Source organism: Perna viridis, chromosome 1 (genome assembly GCF_037379345.1).
Source record: "Perna viridis isolate PV_CMFRI_1.1 ecotype Kerala chromosome 1, ASM3737934v1, whole genome shotgun sequence".
Taxonomy (NCBI): domain Eukaryota; kingdom Metazoa; phylum Mollusca; class Bivalvia; order Mytilida; family Mytilidae; genus Perna; species Perna viridis.
In genome coordinates this window covers 13,855,143-13,875,053 of record NC_142445.1, presented here as the reverse complement: position 1 = coordinate 13,875,053, position 19,911 = coordinate 13,855,143, and the positions used below count along the sequence as shown (strand labels likewise).

The 19,911-nt window shown below is 32.6% G+C and overlaps 2 protein-coding genes across 4 annotated transcripts; one reads left to right on the top strand and one right to left on the bottom strand.

Moving 5' to 3' along the window:
* The first annotated feature begins 582 nt into the window (after nt 1-582).
* LOC148627357 (uncharacterized) lies at nt 583-8,518 on the top strand. 2 transcript variants are annotated; one of them, XM_088571648.1, is made up of 8 exons: nt 583-744; nt 892-995; nt 2,902-2,997; nt 3,670-3,857; nt 4,353-4,409; nt 4,938-4,992; nt 5,847-5,996; nt 6,495-8,517. In XM_088571648.1, exons 2-8 carry the CDS (start codon nt 938-940, stop codon nt 6,560-6,562), a joined length of 672 nt encoding a protein of 223 aa, XP_088427774.1. In that variant the 5' UTR covers nt 583-744; nt 892-937; the 3' UTR covers nt 6,563-8,517. The 2 variants fall into 2 exon arrangements, with proteins under 2 accessions (XP_088427774.1, XP_088427782.1); XM_088571656.1 differs by lacking the exon at nt 583-744 and having other exon boundaries at nt 3,731-3,857; nt 6,495-8,518.
* An 86-nt stretch (nt 8,519-8,604) lies between these two features.
* On the bottom strand, nt 8,605-17,433 carry LOC148627356 (uncharacterized). 2 transcript variants are annotated; one of them, XM_088571668.1, is made up of 7 exons: nt 17,362-17,433; nt 15,067-15,136; nt 14,237-14,299; nt 11,208-11,401; nt 10,720-10,773; nt 9,956-10,016; nt 8,605-9,610 (listed from the first exon to the last, which is right to left on the bottom strand). In XM_088571668.1, exons 2-7 carry the CDS (start codon nt 15,131-15,133, stop codon nt 9,417-9,419), a joined length of 633 nt encoding a protein of 210 aa, XP_088427794.1. In that variant the 5' UTR covers nt 15,134-15,136; nt 17,362-17,433; the 3' UTR covers nt 8,605-9,416. The 2 variants fall into 2 exon arrangements, with proteins under 2 accessions (XP_088427794.1, XP_088427803.1); XM_088571677.1 differs by lacking the exon at nt 14,237-14,299.
* Between the last annotated feature and the right edge of the window lie 2,478 nt (nt 17,434-19,911).

The following is a 19,911-nucleotide window of genomic DNA, read 5'->3' as shown; positions in this document are numbered from 1 at the left end:
CCTAAGCGTTACCACAACTTTCTTGGTACTATTGTAAAGCTGAAACATTGGGCTACGTGATGATACATACATGCGTCAGTTTACTTCGTTCTGTAGAAGAAGTTCGTAGATAAAAAAACTTTATAAATAGATATTTGCCTCAACGAGGTATAAAAAGTAGCTAAAAATAAAAAAAAATGCTTTCGTTTATTTTTTGGCGACAAAAAAATTCGTAAATCGGAGGTATAAGGGTACCTAAAAATCATATTTTGGTTGATGAGTGGGGGGCTGAGGGTTATCTCAGCCCACGTACTAATAAATTTCCGTTGCGAATCTAGCGTCTCTTAACCGGCGATACATGTACCGACGCAAATCAGTTCATACTCAGTATTTGGCCTAGATCTCCTGGTGTTGAAACTGATAAAAAAAAATTTCTTTTAAACTTTTAATATTTAATGAGTGAGTGTAATTTGATAGTATTTTGATCTTTTCACGAGAAGTAATGAACCGCTGAAACAAAGCCAGTGTTATTGTCAACTTTTTAAAAGATATGACTAGTATTATTTACACATAACAAGTAAAGATGCACCAGATAACCGTGTGAAGAATCATTTAAAAAACAAACATAACTTGAAAGAATGGTTTCCCACGAAAAACTATATAAAGTCAGAAAAAGTTGATGTATAGATATATATGCAGCGAATATATATATAAATGTAACATTTGATTCCATCTGGAAATTTAAACCGAAATAAAATTTGACAGGTAAGGAACGCTCAGATATTTCTTTTGTTCTTAAAGAAATTACTTTGTATACCTTCGCAGTTGATTATGGATGAAAAAAATAATGTTAGATCCAGTTAAATCTGATCCCAAATGTCATAACATGGAGGCAATATATTTTTTTTCCAGAAGATTAAATGCCAACATAAACAACTTAACAGGTTGAAGCTTTGAGATGTGGGAAATAACAGCATGGACGCTTTCCTTCATTCTAACAAGCGTATGTTTAACAGGTATTGGACAATGGAGTTTAGATATATTTATATATATATATATATATATATATATATATATATATATATATATATATATATATATATAGATATATATATATATATATATATTTAATATTTTACCACTTCAAAATTGCTATACCGAGCAACAAGTAATCAATACGCTGAAGTTTCTTCTCGACAACATATTTGTCACTTTTGGAGGGGCAGATGTTTAACCAAGTATCGGCATTCCAGTGCAAACCAGTTGTGTCCATCTAGCCGATTTGGTCTTTATTCATATAAATCGGAGACCTTTGTGAAAGAAATAAAGGCTAAAGAGGCTAGATCCTTTAATTTCACCTATCAGTATGTTGACGTTGCTCACTCAATTGGTAATATTAAATTCTGAGAATGTCTTCCGTTTATTTATCCACCAGAACTAGAAATGAAGAGAAGAGAGAAAACCACTGACACAGCTTTGAACATCCGGGTAATTGTTGGAACTCACCTCGAATTTGACGACGGTAGTCATCTCAGTATGATTTTGATTTCAACCTATAAATTTTCCTTCCTTGTGCTATAATATACAAGTTGCCCCGGCTTATAGCGTTTATATTTCTTAGTTTTTATGGTATGTAAGAGCTAGTAGCGAATATTCTAACTTCTGAAGACGTCAATGATGCCTTATAGACATGGTTTTGGACCTAGGTTACATGTATAAAATATACGTCTCATACGCTGCCTAGAAAGTTTTATTTTTGATTCACATATCTAATAGAAAAATATTCTGTTTCTGAAAATTAGAGTATAGGATATGGATTTTTATAATGTCTAGAAAAATTAATTGTCTGTAGTGTTTACTTGTATATATATTATTATTTCATCTTGAACTTGTAGCACCTTCCCCACAAAGTTACTTATTTTGAATGTCGTGGTTTGGATTTACATAATATTATTGTATTGAGTTATTTTTAATTTCACCCATTTATTGTTCATATCTTCTGTACTCTGTATTGTTTTAACTTCTGATTTTACCGATTTTGACTGGTTCCAATTCTATACTGCCCATTTGTGTCGAAATATACCGGAAATAAAGAACGGAAATTCAACTGGGATTTTAAGCGCGCTATATGACCTGGTTTAACCCACTATTCATTTTGAAATGCCTTAATCAAATTATGACCATTGCAGTGGTTTCCAACTTACCAGTTTTTTCCCTGATATAGCCTTTTGTTACACGGACTTTCGTTTTTAACTATTCCTATTGACTACTGCCTAGATTTAAATAAGTTTGATAATTTTGTTATTACCATTCATTATAATAATAAAATTTTGTTGTTTTCTACGAAGCATAACAGACTCGTTTTATACTTGTATTATTAGCAAAACTGATGGCTATTTTTGGTGAACACGCTCAATACATAACAGTCGCCTACATTACACTGTTATGGACGTTAACACATCTGCATTTCACTACAAATGGGTGTTTACATTGAAAAAAAAAGAATCTAGACCTTTGTGCACGGTTAACAGAGTTTGTCTGGTTTTATGTAATATAAACATGTTTAAGGTTTATGTAAAACATCATATCATTTATTTGTCTCGTTAGATTGTGTACATTTCCTACCATCATTTTTCAAATTCACGTGAACAAAAAACAGTTGACGTTAAATAACATTTTCATAAATTGTTCTCTTACATATTTATAACATTCTTTTATTACCCTACAAGCATTTTGTCTTTTTCAGTTGGCAGTCATATTTGGGCATTTAAAAACAAACATATATGATCGGAATCACGCTCATTTTCCTGCACTTAAAATTAAGATATAAACCAAATAATGTATATATAATTCGTTTCAACAGCAATTTCGCCTAGTTTCGGCTTATACTTACATATCACTTGTCAATATTTTTACATGTAGCTACAGTAGCCGACATCACAGACTGTACTTCAATAATACAACTATCTGATCCGCATTCATGCAAAAAAGCAACAAAGAACTGGTTGAAATTACACCGTAAGTTTAAAATATTTTAAGTGGTCATCATGACAGTTATGCATACAAAATTAAGATGTTATTTGTTGAGTTGTGCTTCTTTTCATGTTCTTTATGGTCTTGACTGTTGTTGTTTAATTGGATCAAGGATTATGTCGTACCCAAAATTCCACGCCGACAGGTACAGATATTGGATGTCGTCATAAACTTGACCTTTTGAAATATCGCTTTAATTTCAGATATTGTTAGGGTTGTATGTATAAGGATATTTAAAATTAAAAAAAAACAAAAAAAAACAAAAAAACAAAAAAAAAAACCCCAAAAAAAAACCACTTTAATTGTTTTGGTTGAGGCATATAAAATGTATGTGAGATATATTCTTTTCAATAAGTATGTCCATTCCTTTGATCTACAGCTAAACTGTAAAGCAAAGTTTTAATTTATTCAGAATGTTTTGGTAAACAAAACTGAATTGGACGAATATTTAAATTCTTCACAGAAAAAATTGCAACTCCTAGTCCTGAATTGATATTTTTAGATGTTAGACTTAAACCCTAAGACATGTGACATTGCTTTCGTCATACCACTACATGGTGGTCTTTGTCATAGATAGGTTCATGTATTATGACTTTTGTGCTTAATATTTTGTTTGTATTTTATTTGACTTATTTATACATTCCATCTCTTTTCCAGATTGTATTTGTAGTTGTACTCAAGCTTACTTAAATAATGATGGACTTGTCATTGATTTCAGTTTTTGTTTCATGTTTTTGTCATGTCCATTTCTAAATTCGCTAACTTTCATTGTCAACGTTTACAACACAAGTACTATGATAGATCTGGTTAGATCGTATGCCAGGAAGATCAATAACAGTTTTACGGTGAGAACTATTCTATAAAATATCCTCTGTACTCTATATACAGACAAAGATAGTGATATCAAACCATAGTTTAATCATAAAAAAGTTAAACCGGCATTTCTTAAAAAACCTGAGTTTCAATGAACACAGGAGAATATATTGATAAAAAAACACAAACCGATGAAGATAAAACGGGAAGCAAACAATGATGAAATCAAACTAAAACTGTGAAATAGATGAAAAACCAAAATAAAACAAAACCCTGAAAATCGTAGCACAAAAAAAAAAAAAACAAAAAAACAAAACAACAAAACAAACAAACCAGATCAACACAGTGACAAAAAAAGCTTAGACACGTTAAAAACGAATCTCATTTCAGTCCAGCAACTCTACTGATAAACAAACAAAATAAATAAAGAAGTCTTGCCTAAAAGCAGATTTGAGCAGGACGATGTTTCTTGAAGTTTTTATAACATATAGTATGTTAAAGTACAAATGTGTTCTTTTTCTCGTCAGGACAGACTATTACTTATAGGATCCAACGTGAACCGAGGTAAAGGTTATTCATTTGAAGTAAGTAATTATACGGAAAATGAATGAAACAAAATCACGAAAACGTTTCTTTTTAAATTAATTATCCACAAAAATCTGCATACCCTAAATACCACATCCATTTGAAGTTATATATAATTCCATGTACATCATGTTCACTATTTCTTTGTATCATGAACTGACTTTGTGATATAGTTCTATGTATGCACTTTGTACCTGCTCCCTGTTATTCTGTTTTTGTAAGACATAGACACTCACGTTGGTCACATGAATAAAGAGGTCAACTAGGCAAATATGTCAGAACAAACCTCAGCACTCTAATATTTATAAGGCCTCATATAAAATTCCTTCATTACACTTCCATGTTAATCATAAGGTGGAACAATATAATGGTAACAGTATGGTTTGGTCCGGATTTTTTCCAAAACCGTCCATCCACCCAATAGCTTTGTAACTCTGCTATACTTATCCAAAGGATAACATTTGTCCAGCTAATAATTTTGTTAAAACAACCGGTCCACGAGTAAACGACTAGCTGTTTACTTGCAGGTATTGACGAAATGTAAGATGTGTGATGATTCTTGTTCCCCGATACACTTACAAGGTAGTATTTTCGTAAACTGCACAAACACGTTTATACTTCAGTAATACATGTAGTTAATGTAATTGTACACATAACTTGCAACGGTTTATCGGTATGTAACATTACCAAAGAAATGCGTACGTTCCCGAAAAAGCTAAATTAAAAATAATATGTATAAACAAAAACAAATATGATATAATTGTAGGCTTTGCTAAAAGATTAGTACTCCAATAACATTTAACTCTGTAAATAATGCACTTCTACGTTGTTACATCGCTGATATCTCGACAAACAGGATTATGCGAGATTTCCTTAAACTCACGATGTGATACTGTGTTAGAGTTCCAACAATCACTTCCTTATTGCATACGTCATTCTCAAAATACGTCAATTCCGACAGAACCATTTTATCAATCCATGTGTATTTCAGAGCAAGATCTCATGATTTATTATTTAATCTCAGACATAGTAAATATGTAATATGTATCTACATTATATAGGATGTCCCTGACGCTCCGGTCATATTAATTAATATACCGTATATCGAGTAATCTTTGCTGATGCCAAAAAACGCAATTGGCTCTATGAGTAGGGGTATTAAATTTTCGCGGTTGAAATAATATAATAAACACATAGCATTAAATTTGACGAAATTTTATATTGGGGATTTCGAAAACCCCGCGAATATAGAGGAAATTAGAACCCCCTCGGAAATTTACCGATATACGGCATATAAAAAAAAACAAAATTGGTTTAAAGTAATATGATATCTTAGCAACTTCATTTAAGTTTTATGTCCACTGTCGTTCTGAACAACAGCGTTGTATGGTCTGTATTCATTGACCCCGATTTACTAAACAATGTTTGATTTTTAGACGAACGTGCTGTACTTCCTGTTACGATTCTTCCTGTTACTGAGTCAACACCATCATCAAATACATTGTTGGTCTACACTGTAATACTTCCATGTGTCGCTAGTATTAGTTTGATAGTTATTGTGATAATATATATAAGATACAAGAAAGGTAATTCTTTGCTTTTCCTGTAAAGTTTGTTTATAAAGATTTTTTTCATTACTAAAATATTTGATTTTTATGTAAGAAATAAATATTAACACCACACCTGTACCCCTAAATAAAAAGCCATAACAACAAAAGCAAAAATAAAACTTTCAAATTTAAAGGAGATAGATCTAGGGTAAAGGACATAACTCTTGAAATCAGTGATATGTTTGTATCATTTTCAATTTCACCAAAGTCTATCAAGATTTTATTTGAAACAGAATGAAATCAATCCTTGTTTCTTTGATGCTTACATGAGGTTGATATAATATGCAAGAATACAAACGCTCTTATGATTTACAAGAGTTATGTCCCTTACCCTAGGTCTACCTCAAAACACACACACACACACACACACACACACACACAGATTAAATAAAAAGTTTAAAGCAACAAGAAATCAATTAAGATACAACCTGATTTATAGGTTAAAGACTTTATTTTCCTATTCTGTTTTTTCAGATTCGTTGTCTTCTGCCTTGGTCTATGACTGGGTCCAAAATTTTAACTCTGGGGACAGAAATGTGTAGGGAAGTCATGAAGAACTCATAGACAATAACAATACCTGTATGGAGCCGATCAAGACATTAAAAGGGAAATAAACGTCTATATAGGCTTGCAATTTTAATTCTGTGTATATGACAAGAGATAGAAATACTACTCAAAGCTTACGAGTTTTCAATGTATGATGATAATAAGATAATTTATTTGAAAGAGTGAACAACTATATATTAATTACGAGTAAAGAAGAACGCCAAGATTTAATGAGTGCGCTGAATTTTAGTCCGCGCACGAGTTAAACTTCAAGCGTTCCTTAAAAACACGATGTGCTACTGTGTTGAAGTTCAAACAATCACTTTCTGATTGCATACGTCATTCTCGAAATACGGCACTTTCGACAGAACTTTTGTATTCATGTATCCAATTTATTATTCTAGTTATCATATAGATTTTCACACAGAAAAGGAAAACAATGACCCTTCGGATAAATCAGTTTTCCTGGTGCAGACAGATACACCATAACGATCCACGAGTTCATGACGACGACCATAAAACTTCTGTAGTGATGACTTCAATCTTGTAGCAACATAACCCTGTTCCAGAAGCCTATTTGTTAGAGTTCTAGCGCGATACAAAAAGTCGTTGCGTAGTTTCAGCACGCTCTGGCATAACGTATGAGTTGTGATATGAATACTCCATTCGCAGGTGCTGAAGGAATGTTGCCACAGATGAAAGGAAAGTTGACAATTCTGAATGAAAAGTCATCACGTTTGTCGTAATGTTTGGTCAATAGTTTTCCTTTACCATCGATTTCTAAGTGTAGGTCAAGATATGAGGCTGACCCTACACTGTCCTTTTTCTCAAGTTCTTTTGGGTAGATGCGATGTATCAAATCCCCGAAATTTGGATTGTTTAGAGATAAGTCGTCATCTATATTGCGAAAATTGAGATTAAAGGATCTAGCCAAACGATATTCTTTCTATCGGATCAAATCAGCTATAAGGTCAGCCTCATAAGAGTGAAGGAATAGGTCCACAAGTAAAGGAGCACAATTTGTCCCTATTGGAATGCCGACCATTTGTTGAAAAACACGTCCACCACACTGGACAAGTATGTTGCCGATTAAAAATTCCAGCATTTTGTAAATTTCCTCTTCTGTACTGTATATTTGGAAGATGATTTGGAATTATTTCTTACAAAGTATGAGGAATCTCTACCAAGAACTATATATTTGTATCTAGGTGTACCATTTTTTGGAAAAACAACAATGTATAATGTTTTTTAAGTCGGGATTTTAACTGAGTATGGGGAATAGAAGTATAAAGTGTTGAAAAATCATAGGTTTTAATGCTATTATATTCAGATAATAGTCTTGAACTGATTGTCTCCTAAAGACCTTTCGATTTTTTCAGGATCCGCATTGAATTAATACCACTACGGGAGTAACAAGTGTTGTGGTAGGACTGCAGACCATCTTTGACCGTTGTGAGTATAGAAGTTAAAAGTTTTGAAAGAGGTTTGGTGGTACATTTTGCAGATCCAGCTTTGAAACGTTGTTTGTATGGATTCTTGTGAAATTTAGGAATCCAGTACATAGACGGTAAATCACAATCATCGTCCTTGGTAGAGAGACCAAAAGAGGTTTATGGTTTTTCACAATCTCTTCTTTGGAGAGTGTGGTAGCAGTATAGGTCTTATCATTGCTATTATTTTCTACGTCTAATTGATATTTGATCGTGTTTTGATGTTTTGGTGGGAGAATGTCCGAGAAAGAAATTACCGTATTTATTTCACAGAGTGAATTATCATTTTTTACATACTGAACATTTGACAAATCACTGCTTTCTATATAATAACTTGCATTATATTATCAATGTAACACAAAGACTTATAATGAGAAGCTTATTTGATATTACTTAGGTTCAATCATATATGTTTGTTTACAAGGAGGGACAATTTGAATTCTAATAAATTACGTTGTTTTGTTCTGTTGCGTAGTATGATAATATTTTATTACTTTTAAGTTAACGCAAGGGATCAATAATTTTTGTTTAGATAATAGCATGTTTGTATAAACATATTTAAACCAGATGTTGTTCAACAGGTTTTATTAAAACCCTAGAGCGTATTAGGAATATCTGATGCTGTTTGACACCAATTTAACATTATACAACACAGACCAATTGAACTATTTATTATTGTTTAGATTAAAAAAAAACACTATATGGACGCTAAACGAGGTAAAATGATAAGGAACCAAATGGTGCTTAATGGACGCAAAATAATATTCAGTTCAATAATAATATAGTCAAAACTATTATAGAAACATACAAAATAAGATCACAAAAGGAAAATCTCTTGTATTAATGTAAACGGCATGTAATGTTTCGCTCTCTATGTCACTGTCCATGAGATGAAATAATTTGTACAGTTTCAGATGAAACTAAAGACACTACCCTACCATAGCACATGTCCATTTATTCAATTGCTTTAAGGTGATTGTAGTTCATGATTTCCGAACTTTGCCTCTTTCCAGTATATTTAAGTTTTAATTGCTGTATTTCTTAGTTTGACATAAATGCAAAAAACGCTAACATTCAAAAACGCACTAACAGTGTATACTAACATTATTACATACATTTCATGAAAGAGTAATCAAGGGAACCTTATATGTAGATAGACAACGAAAACAATTATGTTCTTAAAATATGATCGCTGATCAATAAAAGGATGGTGTATAATTAACCAACATTCGCTGAGTGCCATCTTAAAATAGTTATACAAAAATATACTAAACAAATTGGCATCACAATGTTTCGTATCATTGAGTTCTCAAAACTATGGTTGTGCTCCCAAACATTGTAATAACCCAAACTATATTGTTTACAAATGGTTACTATTGACGTGTGGACGATGGAATTGTCGTCTTCCTCTTGCATTTATGACAATGACTACCACTATTCCCGCTGTAAGTAAAATAAGCATACCGAGAAAAGAAATAGCTATAGGAAGAATAACATATTTCGAGGACATTTTTTCTTGTGTTTTTTCCTTGCTCCCTTTTAATGAAGTAAAACCTGAAAAGAAAAAGAAAATTTTGCAATATTTGACACATAACCAATCAAAATTAATCTAAGCATTGTTTATTTTGATTGGATTCGGTTATACATACAGCTTATAAAGGAAGATGGGTTGCGTTTATTGGTATTTAATAGAAATCTGAAACATTCATATTTTCTTTTGGTATTTTTATTGTATGATTAGAGTTAAGGGTATACAAGTAAACACAACACTTTTCCTATCAATATGATTATTTTTTTAACAAAAATATTCTGGGACACATCCTGGATGATTTGAAGTTAGTTTTGACCGATTTAATACATATGTATAATTCCTATTAACTATTTCATATTTTTGTATACCTGGTAGCTTAATCAGTATTTCTCTACAATCATTGCCACAGATATAACAAAACGTCTTTATCTGCAAATTGAAAAAAAAATCAAAGACAGAAAATCAGTAAAATCTCACTTTGTCTTCACACATTTTTTTATTGTCATGGAAACACTATGAATAATAAAAATAATAATGGAAAAAAAAGAAAGAAAGAAAGACTGCGTTAAAGGGTGATATTCCAACAGAAGTCAAAAGAATGTAATCCAGGGACAAAGACTAGACATAATACATACAAACTAACAAAAATAAATGTGCAACTCGGACTCCACTAAAAACTGGGAGCATAGACCAGGTGCACCGGTAGCGTAATCGTCCTCTGCTTTTGTAGAAACACCCACCACATAAATAGTCAAGTCCAGAGTAGACGAATGAGGAAAAGAAAAAAAAACGATGACTTGTTGAATAAATCAGTTTTTAAAGTGCAGATAGATACACTCTAACGATCCACGAGTTCATGATGACGACTATAAAACTTCTGTAGTGATGACTTCAATCTTGTAGCAACATAGCAACATAACCCTGTTCAAGAAGCCTAATTTTAAGAAGCCTAGCGCGGTACAAACATTCTGCGTAGTTTCAGCATGCTCTGGCATAACGTATTATTTGTAATATGAAAACTTCATACGCAGGTGCTGGAGGGATGTTGCTACAGATGAAACTATATTTAAAATTGTGTTAGAGCGATTTTCTGCACACATATTTTGAACTATATAAACATAATAGTGCTTACGTAGATATCGTAAGATATGCCAAGTTGTATTTCTTGGATTTTCTCGATGATCTCCTAGGTAATAGAAATTTTTTTTTTCTAACTTTAATTAGTTTTCAAACATTGACATGGTTTTGTTTTACCAAATGTTGTAAAATTGAAAAAAAAGGATGAACATGGCGTTTGTAATGGGTCACTTTGAACTTGCTCAATAATGAGAGCTTTTCCTTTAATCAAAGGCTTAAAAAGTGTCTTCTTGTCGTGAGTGGAGAAAAATTGTGCTGCTGTCGGTATGAATGTTTTTATTAAAATTTAACGTAGATAGTCCGAATTGATTTTTTTTATGTCCAGAACAGGAGGAAATATATGTGTCATGCTTGCAATAGACACGCAATATCGGTGGAAAGATATTGTCGTCGGTCGTAGAACGTTTGAAATACTAAGTTTATTCGTCATGTTCTATACCCTTGCTCTAATACCCACTGTAAACTCTTAAATTCATAATTTACCTTATTATAAGGAACGTTGATCCTTGTGCTGATGTAGACTTCTTCCTCATTTTCGTCAGATGAGTCAATTACAGAATATTTAAATGACAGAGATTGATTGCATTGTTTCAGTGAGTTCGTACATCGATAATTTGTATGTACTTTTAGATAGTTTCCGTTGTAACGTTGTACATCTAGACACCTACACATGCACGCTGAATCAAATTATTGAGAAAATTGAATATAGTTGAAGTTATAAAAGAACTCTGCTTCTGGATATTGTTTCTGTCGGATCGGAATTTACTTCATGATGCTTTTTCAATATGAAAAATAGATCACAAAATCTTATAATTATGTATAATGACACGCAGTGCTTAATCGATAGATATGATAATTTCCAAATATCATTTAATATGCAGAAAATTAATTCGATTAATCATTGTACCAAGCAGTGAGACTTTTAAAGGCATGGCAAATACTTTAAGCAGGCGTCCACACAAAAACCAGACAGTGGATGTCATATGACAAATTTTGTTTCAAAACATTTTCATCTATTTCATATCTCAAATGCATCCTTTCACAAAGTCAAATGTTGGTTTCTAACTGCAACGGTTAAAGAGAAATACATTACATAGAAAGCATTGAAATTCATTGAAAAAAGGAGGTAACTTTCATTTTTGTTTTTGCTTTATTAGGGAACTGTAAAGTCAAGTTCTTAGCCATCCATTGTCGATTTTAAAAATCTTTTGGTCTAAAAATTTTTCAACGATGTTAGAACTGTCAAATTTGCGATGCAAATTTTTGGTCGTTCCCTCCGCGGGACTCGAATTCGTACCGCTGTGACATCTATGGCAACACCGCCTGCAGAAAGTCCAGCGCCCTAGACCACTCGGACATCTAGGCTATATAAAAATATAGCTTTCGCTGACCGGGTCATTCCTCCTCGTAGGATTAATCTAGGGCTGTAACTTAGTACACGATGTATGGTAGTACGAGACAGTTCATTTAGATGTTATTATGTAGGATAGAGTATCAAATTAATGATGCATGTCACAACAAATCAATATTATACAAACGTCTCAGAATGTGACGACTCTATTCGCTACACTGCTCCATCAGATCAAATTGATACAGGGAAGATATGCAAACGTACAGAAAGGTCTGAAAAGGTCTGGTTCGAACATAAGTCATTCCAAACAGGTAACCATCCTTTTGCTATAAGGAATTTATCGGACCTTTTCATAATTGAGGATAATTAAGACCCGAGACGATTTGAATGTGTAATGGCAGTACAGGCAGGTAATCAAGTCAAGTAAACCTTATTTAAAGTCGATAAATCAAACAGGAAATATAAGCTCTGTACAACTTTTGAAATCGCCATAGTGTAATTTTTGCTGACTTACAAAATGTACACTGCTCTCGCAGATTCATCAGCGGTAAGACCTCACTAACCTACATTCAAAACAAGGACGTCCATTTTAAAAACATTTCAGGTCATTTTGTATTGGTCCGAATTTCCTCTGACACTGCTACCCTCTTCTTTTTATTTGGATATTGATATGTCGGGTTGGGGTCAGAATGATGTGCCATACAAAAAGTTGGAGATTCAGCGGTACCGCGGAGTACCGCCTTTCAACTGTTGTATTTGTAACAACTTTCAAGAATCAAGTTGAAATTGTGCATGTCACATCTAGTTTGATTCCCAGATCATTTTCCAGTATGCTGATACCAAATTTGCTACAAAAATTACCTTTTTTTATTGAAGTTTTGATCATTTTCCATGAGAGACCCTGTTTTGTTGACATTTAAAATGTTTTAAAATTTTTGAACGGTAATAGAGAGCATGTTACTTTTGGAACGGAAGAGTAGTACACACGTGATTTTTCTGTGGAATTTTGAAATATTCTGTTAGATTCCAGTTTTAAAAATCGTTTCTGCTCTGTTCCTTCCATAATGTAATTTTTGTAGTTAATTTGGTATTAGCATACAGGAAAATGATTCCAGAATCGAAGAGTAATCAAGGGAACCAAGGTTATATTGGTAATCAAAAGAATGTAATCTAGGGCTTAGTCTCATCGTCATGCTTCTGACATTTTGTTGCACGAAAATGTTCAAACACATATCTGTAGTGTCTGTTCATATCGAAAGACAGGCTTTCGTGCAGCCGTGTTTTTTTTTTTTTTACCTCAAATTAATATTCTGTCAGAGTTATCTTGTTAGGAAGGTTTATGTTATGTTGTACATTTTTCACAATAGTATAAGAAACGTAGAAATCGATCAAAACATTTGATATATGTATATATATATATAGAAAGGTGTGAAAAATTCCCAATGATCTCAGAACAATTTGCGATGCAAATTTATGGTCGTTCCCAATGCGGGACTCGAACTCGTACCGCTGTGACATCTATGGCAACAGGGACCAGCGCCCTAGACCACTCGGCCAGCTAGGCTATATAAAAATAAAGCTTTCGCTGGCCGGGTCATTCCTCCTCGGAGGATTAATCTAGGGCTGTAACTTAGTACACGATGTATGGTAGTACGGGACAGTTCATTTACATGTTATTATGTAGGATAGAGTATCAAATTAATGATGCATGTCACAACAAATCAATATTATACAAACGTCTCAGAATGTGACGACTCTATTCGCTAATACCATTCATATCATAGTAACTGTTGGTGGTTTCTGGATGGATAGCAAGAGAATGAGTATGCGAAGTTGCAATTATAAAATGTGGCGTTTGTATCACGACCTAGATATATACTTCTTCCGTACGCCACGCCTTTTCTTGTATACTCTATTTCATATACCAAACATCGATTAAATGGTCAACATTATTCTCTTTTATAATTATTTATTTTCACCACAAAAATGTGAAAAAATAAAATTACTTAATAAATGAACAGTAATGAAATGCAAGATGCAATCATTTACTTTAGTAAGAATTACTAACACAAAGATTGATAGAGTGTTTGTAAATATTGTCTCTTTCAAATACCCAATGATCAAAACACATTTTAAAATTTTCAGAAAAGTACTTTACAACCTTTCAGATTTATACCAGGATTCAAACAACTTTTATCTCGTTCCATTTCACATTCTGCAGAAGCTGCAAAAATAGATATACATGTACAACTCAAAAGATATTTAGTAATTCCAATATCTAATTTACTTTATCAATGATTTGTAAATGGCTTCTTTGTATTTTCCAGGTTGTGATCACTTTATAAAAAGAATTAACCCCGTATTAGTAAGTGTCTAGGTTTTGATTTAATTCCAAATCCCATATATCCGGGTATAACTAACTATTTCTCCGAAAAAAGTCACACGTTATGACAGCATCATTAGATACTTATGGCGTAAAAAAAACAAATAAAAAAACCCCCACTCCCACAAAAAAACAAAACAAAACAAAACAAAACAAAACAAAAACAAAATAAAAAACAAAACAAACAATACTGCAAACTGGTATGTTCATGACATGAAGCATGGTAGAACCCTACATTAAACAAAAAAGACTCGAGTATCTCAATGTCGTAACAGTATCAAAATAATGCTTACGAAAACTTTACTTTAACGTCGCTTCATTTGGGTGTAAAAAAGCACTATTGAATTGATATCGAAGTGTTTTTTTTTACATACATTGATATCTGTATATATGGAAATTTTTAACATCGTCTGCACACTGTATACTACTTTTTGAAAATCAGATGTAGATAATCTTAAGATCTACGGGTATTATGGATACGTTTGTACCTTTAAATGTCAAAGAAAAAAAAAATCACACATCATTGCTAACATGCTTAAGACGAAAGTACAAAAGTTGGCATTAGTAAAGAATACACTGCATAAAGAAACCAATTTCAGATAACATACCTTTACAGATAAGATGATTACTAGCCAGTATGATTATCAATGATAGCCTCATAAGACTTCTCAACATTTTCTGCAAATTTAAAATAAAACATAAAATTGAAAAATACCCGGATACAACTCCTTGAATAAAACAGTAAAAACATTATTCTAAATAATAAGTGTGATAAAAAAGTATTGACTATTACAAATACTCATGGAAACTAATAGTAACATTTTACTTAGTTTTTTTTGTCTACTTGTCAACGTCTGCGTTTTAAATTCTAAAACCTCCTTTATCGACACTTAGAGGCAATATCGAAGATACAAACGAGAGGCACTTCTTTGACAAAATAACACTGGAAAATCAGCATAAGAGGAACAAATCGGACAATACAAAATTTGAAATTATACAAATGAACGAGCAGCACAAAAAAAGAACTAGTTCATGTGCTCCGGAAGGGTGCACTTTTGTTTACCACTTCTTTCAGAGCACCAACCGTGCTGCTTGTTGGAAGAAAAATTGAGTAACATAGAAACAACAAGTATGAGTGATGGATGTTTTTTGCACTCCAAAATAGTTCAATCAGGTCAGCATGGCGACTAAGAACCATTAATATGACGATCACCTTACCTCTGTCCGAGCAGATTCTGTAAAATTTACTGAGCCTTATCATGAAAATCGGTAAAATTGGCACACTTTCTAAAAGCGTATGTGTTAAGAGACCAGGGCTCAAAACTTCAAATGCATGAGCAGCTAGGATGTTATGGCTCCTTTGGTAGATGAGATAAAGATTGCCACCCAATGTCAGCAATCAATCAATGTGCTCTCATTTTTTATTATGTGTCAGGTGTCAGTGTTCTGAAGGATTTATATGTATGATTCTTTGATACGAACAGCAAGTATATGGATTTCCAAGATTGAAAATTATAGAATGTAAAAGTACCATTCAGATAGTGCCATTTATATAGCAAAATTGCAAAACGAAAAACGCAAAAAGGCGATAATTTCTGCAGCCCTTACATCTTAATTACAATAACACTAAAAGTGTTTAGCAACTGATTCGTAACAAAAGTACGAATACTCTGGGTGTCAGCCAATTTAAATATATATATATATATATATACGTCTCAGAATATGACGACTCTATTCGCTACACTGCTCCATCGGATCAAACTGATACAGGGAAGATAATATAAACTTATAGACGGGTCTTCAAAAATCCCAACGATGTTAGAACTGCGATGCAAATTTTTGTTCGTTGCCTCCCTGGGATTTGAACTCGTACCGCTGTGACATCTTTGGTAACACCGCCTGCACAAAGTTCAGCGCCCTAAACCACTCGGCCGGTCAGCTATGAAAATATAGCTTTCGCTGGCCTGGTCATTTCTCCTCGTAGGATTAACCTAGGGTTGTAACTTAGTACAGGATAAACAAGATAATGTAAAGTTATAGAAGGGTCTGAAAAATTTCCGACGATTTCAGACGCTTCTATAAGTTTATATTATCTTCCCTGTATCAATGTGATCCGATGGAGCAGTGTAGCGAATAGAGTCGTCACTTTCTGAGACGTTTGTATAATATTGATTTGTTGTGACATGCATCATTAATTTGATCCTCTATCCTACTTAATAACACTTAGATAAACTGTCCCGTACTACTATATATCGTGTACTAAGTTACAGCCCTAGATTAATCCTACGTGGAGGAATGACCCGGTGAGCAGTTTTCTATAACCTAGCTAGCCGAGTGGTCTAGGGCGCAGGACTTTGTGCAGGTGGTGTTATCATAGATGTCGCAGCGGTACGAGTTCGAGTCCTGCCACTTCTAACATCGTTGGGAATCTTTCAGACCTATATATATATATATATATATATATATATATATATATATATATATATATATATGTATTTACACCGCTGAATGAACAGTGCGAAAGTTAGTGATGGTGTTGTAATGACTCTTAAACACAGAGCGGAATAATTCAAATATGCTCGGTAAAATTCCTTTAACATTACTATGCAATAAAAGTACAGTTTGTATAGTATGTTGAAGTAAATTAGTATCAATGAAATCTGATACAAGAAATTGTTAATGATGAATGTTTCCAATGTTACCTCAAGTCTTGCAGTTATTGTCCAATATTTATTTAGTGAAGGTTTCAAATTGTGATTTTGGAACATGATAAAGTAATTTTAAAAATGATATATCTTTTTATAAATATTTACTACATTTATCGATGATACTTTCAATATAACTCATCATTTTGATTACGAGATTACTAATATAAAGGGTGAAGAAATATATATAGACTGTACCTATTTTGTAGTTATTCCATTTGCGTGTTTTTAAAAATATCGATTGATGGACAACACATGTTTATGAAAGTTATAGTTTGCTCTGAAACTTAATCAACTACTGAAATAAGGATAAAGGTAGAAAGTAGTAAAGACCATATCGTAATGAAACTCTATAACATTAGAAAGAACACTAAACCGTTTTACTACACGATTTGTTTATTTGGATTACATGGTAAAATAAAATTGTTGAAAATAGATTTTTTTTATATAAATAACAATTGCAACTTTTATCAGTAGTAGTAAATAAAACGCAATTAATCAAATGTCGTTACCATAAAAGCAGAACTTTAATTGATGATAATACTTGCAGCAAAATAATATAGGTCATGACTTCTACAAATATTGTGTAAATAAAACCCAAGATTTAAAACAAATTAAAACGAATACATACAAGATAATTTAAATAGTTGAATGAGAAGGAAGAGATTATAAGCAAGATGTCACAGTTGATTGTTTATATAGATGAGACGATATATTAGTTACATTATTTTGACATAGTGCAACACAGAAGTTGAATTTGATGAAAACTTTTATGATGGAGTTTGTCAACATAGGCGGGCGCCAATTTGAAAAAAAAAGCCTCCCGTTAAGGTTTTTAATGCACCTACCTAATGCATATCTAATTTCGGTATGGAATGAAATAAAAGTCCTTAAAGCATAAGATTTTATTGGTCGCTAAAGTTTCTCATGGTCACGTTTCTTGAAAATCTCACGAGGTCAAATACATGTCGAAAAGCTTGTAATTATACAATCAATTATGATCATTCTCTTCTGAATAGAAAGATAAAATATTGTCATAAAAAGCAGAAAATCTGTGAAATGTGTACGATAGCCCATAAATTGGCATCCTTGTATTACATGCCAAATTGTCAATAAGCAGAAACTAACAGCATCAACTATTAAAATATTCACCACTTTTATGAACATAGATTATGTATATAGAATGTTACTTATTGAATTTGATGTATTCGATGACATTTCTTCAAAATTAGGTATCACAAAAGATAATTCCCGCCAATATGAAGCCAACAGTTGACATCAATGCTGAAATAATAGATGGGAAGGATTATTTCCACTCTATAGTTTCATACACGCGTGTAAAACATCAATACAGCTCTGGATCTGGTCTTTTTTAGGTTGAATCAGGTAACAAGAATGTCTTGAAATTCCTGAAAGTGTTTTGGCATGCCGCATACAACGTTTTACAGTTATATTAGCCCTTCAAAATAATCATAAAGCCCTAAAAGCAACATCGGATAAAGAATAAAGAAATTTTAAGAATGGGCACAATAATTTGCTTCTAATTTCTTAAAGCATTAAAAGTTCTGCTAATTAATATCCGATCGAGTGAAGAGTGAAAAGAATGGACTTTAGTCTTTACGTTAGTGTTCGATAATTTTGTTGTTACCCATACATGTATTTGCATTCCTTATTCTCAAAATACATCCACGCCCCCGATGGAGCCCTGTTGTTTTGTATGATGTGCTCAAATCTGTCCACAGATGTTGCCGATGGCCCTCGACCTTTCATTGCTTTCAATCTTGCTTTGATTTAGCTTCCGACAAATATATTCGTAGTTTTATATTTGTCTAACTAAAAGGGGCCAACTTAAAAAAGAAATTCAGTGAGCACGCTCACAATAGGAGGACACGCAAACATTTACATACTTCAGAAAAATTTAATCCTAATGTACCTAAATAAAATATTGGCCATTGACCGATGTGTGTAAAAAGCATCCAAGATATCATTCTACTAATCATTCATTGAAGTTGAAGAGCGGATGCGTAACCAAGGCTACAAGGCAGTATGACAGACGCAAGGTCAGACGGGCGGACAGATGGATACATTATCGTATCAAGAACATCAAAGCTCCGCAACTTTGCGTTGGATATTATAAACTAGTTACTTCAATTGTAATACGTAAAAGTAAACGCTTTAATACCTTTTTTGCGTTTTGAAAAAAAAAACAACATTTTTAGTAATGTAGAGGCAAATCAACCAAGGTTTAAAAAAATTGTGTGTTCTTTGTGACGAGAACATAAGTTTTTTTTATGTTTATAAGGCAAATAAGAAATGGGGGCTTTTGATATGGAAACCCCCCAAAATGTATTTTTGTTTACAAAATTATCCTTTTTTCCCTTCAGTTCTACAGAGCTTCTGGAAGGTAACTTTGAAAATGAATTTAGGTTGGATTTAACGAAATTAAATAACAATTTTGACATAATTTTTAAATATTTTGTTCTTTTTAAACGACATTTTATAATGTTATCTGATTTTGAAATACTCATGACAGACTTGAATTAACGACGATAATCCAGTAAAAAATACTTAAGCAATATGGACAACAATAGTTTTTTTAAATGACTTAAAACAGATTTTAAGTTGGTTGACGAACGAACGGACTGAGCGCATAATCACTATATAAAGCCCAATTTCAAATTTGGTTAAAAACGAAGTTCAACCATAGAGTGAGGTTTGGAGTTTTTATATAGTAAACCACAAAATGAA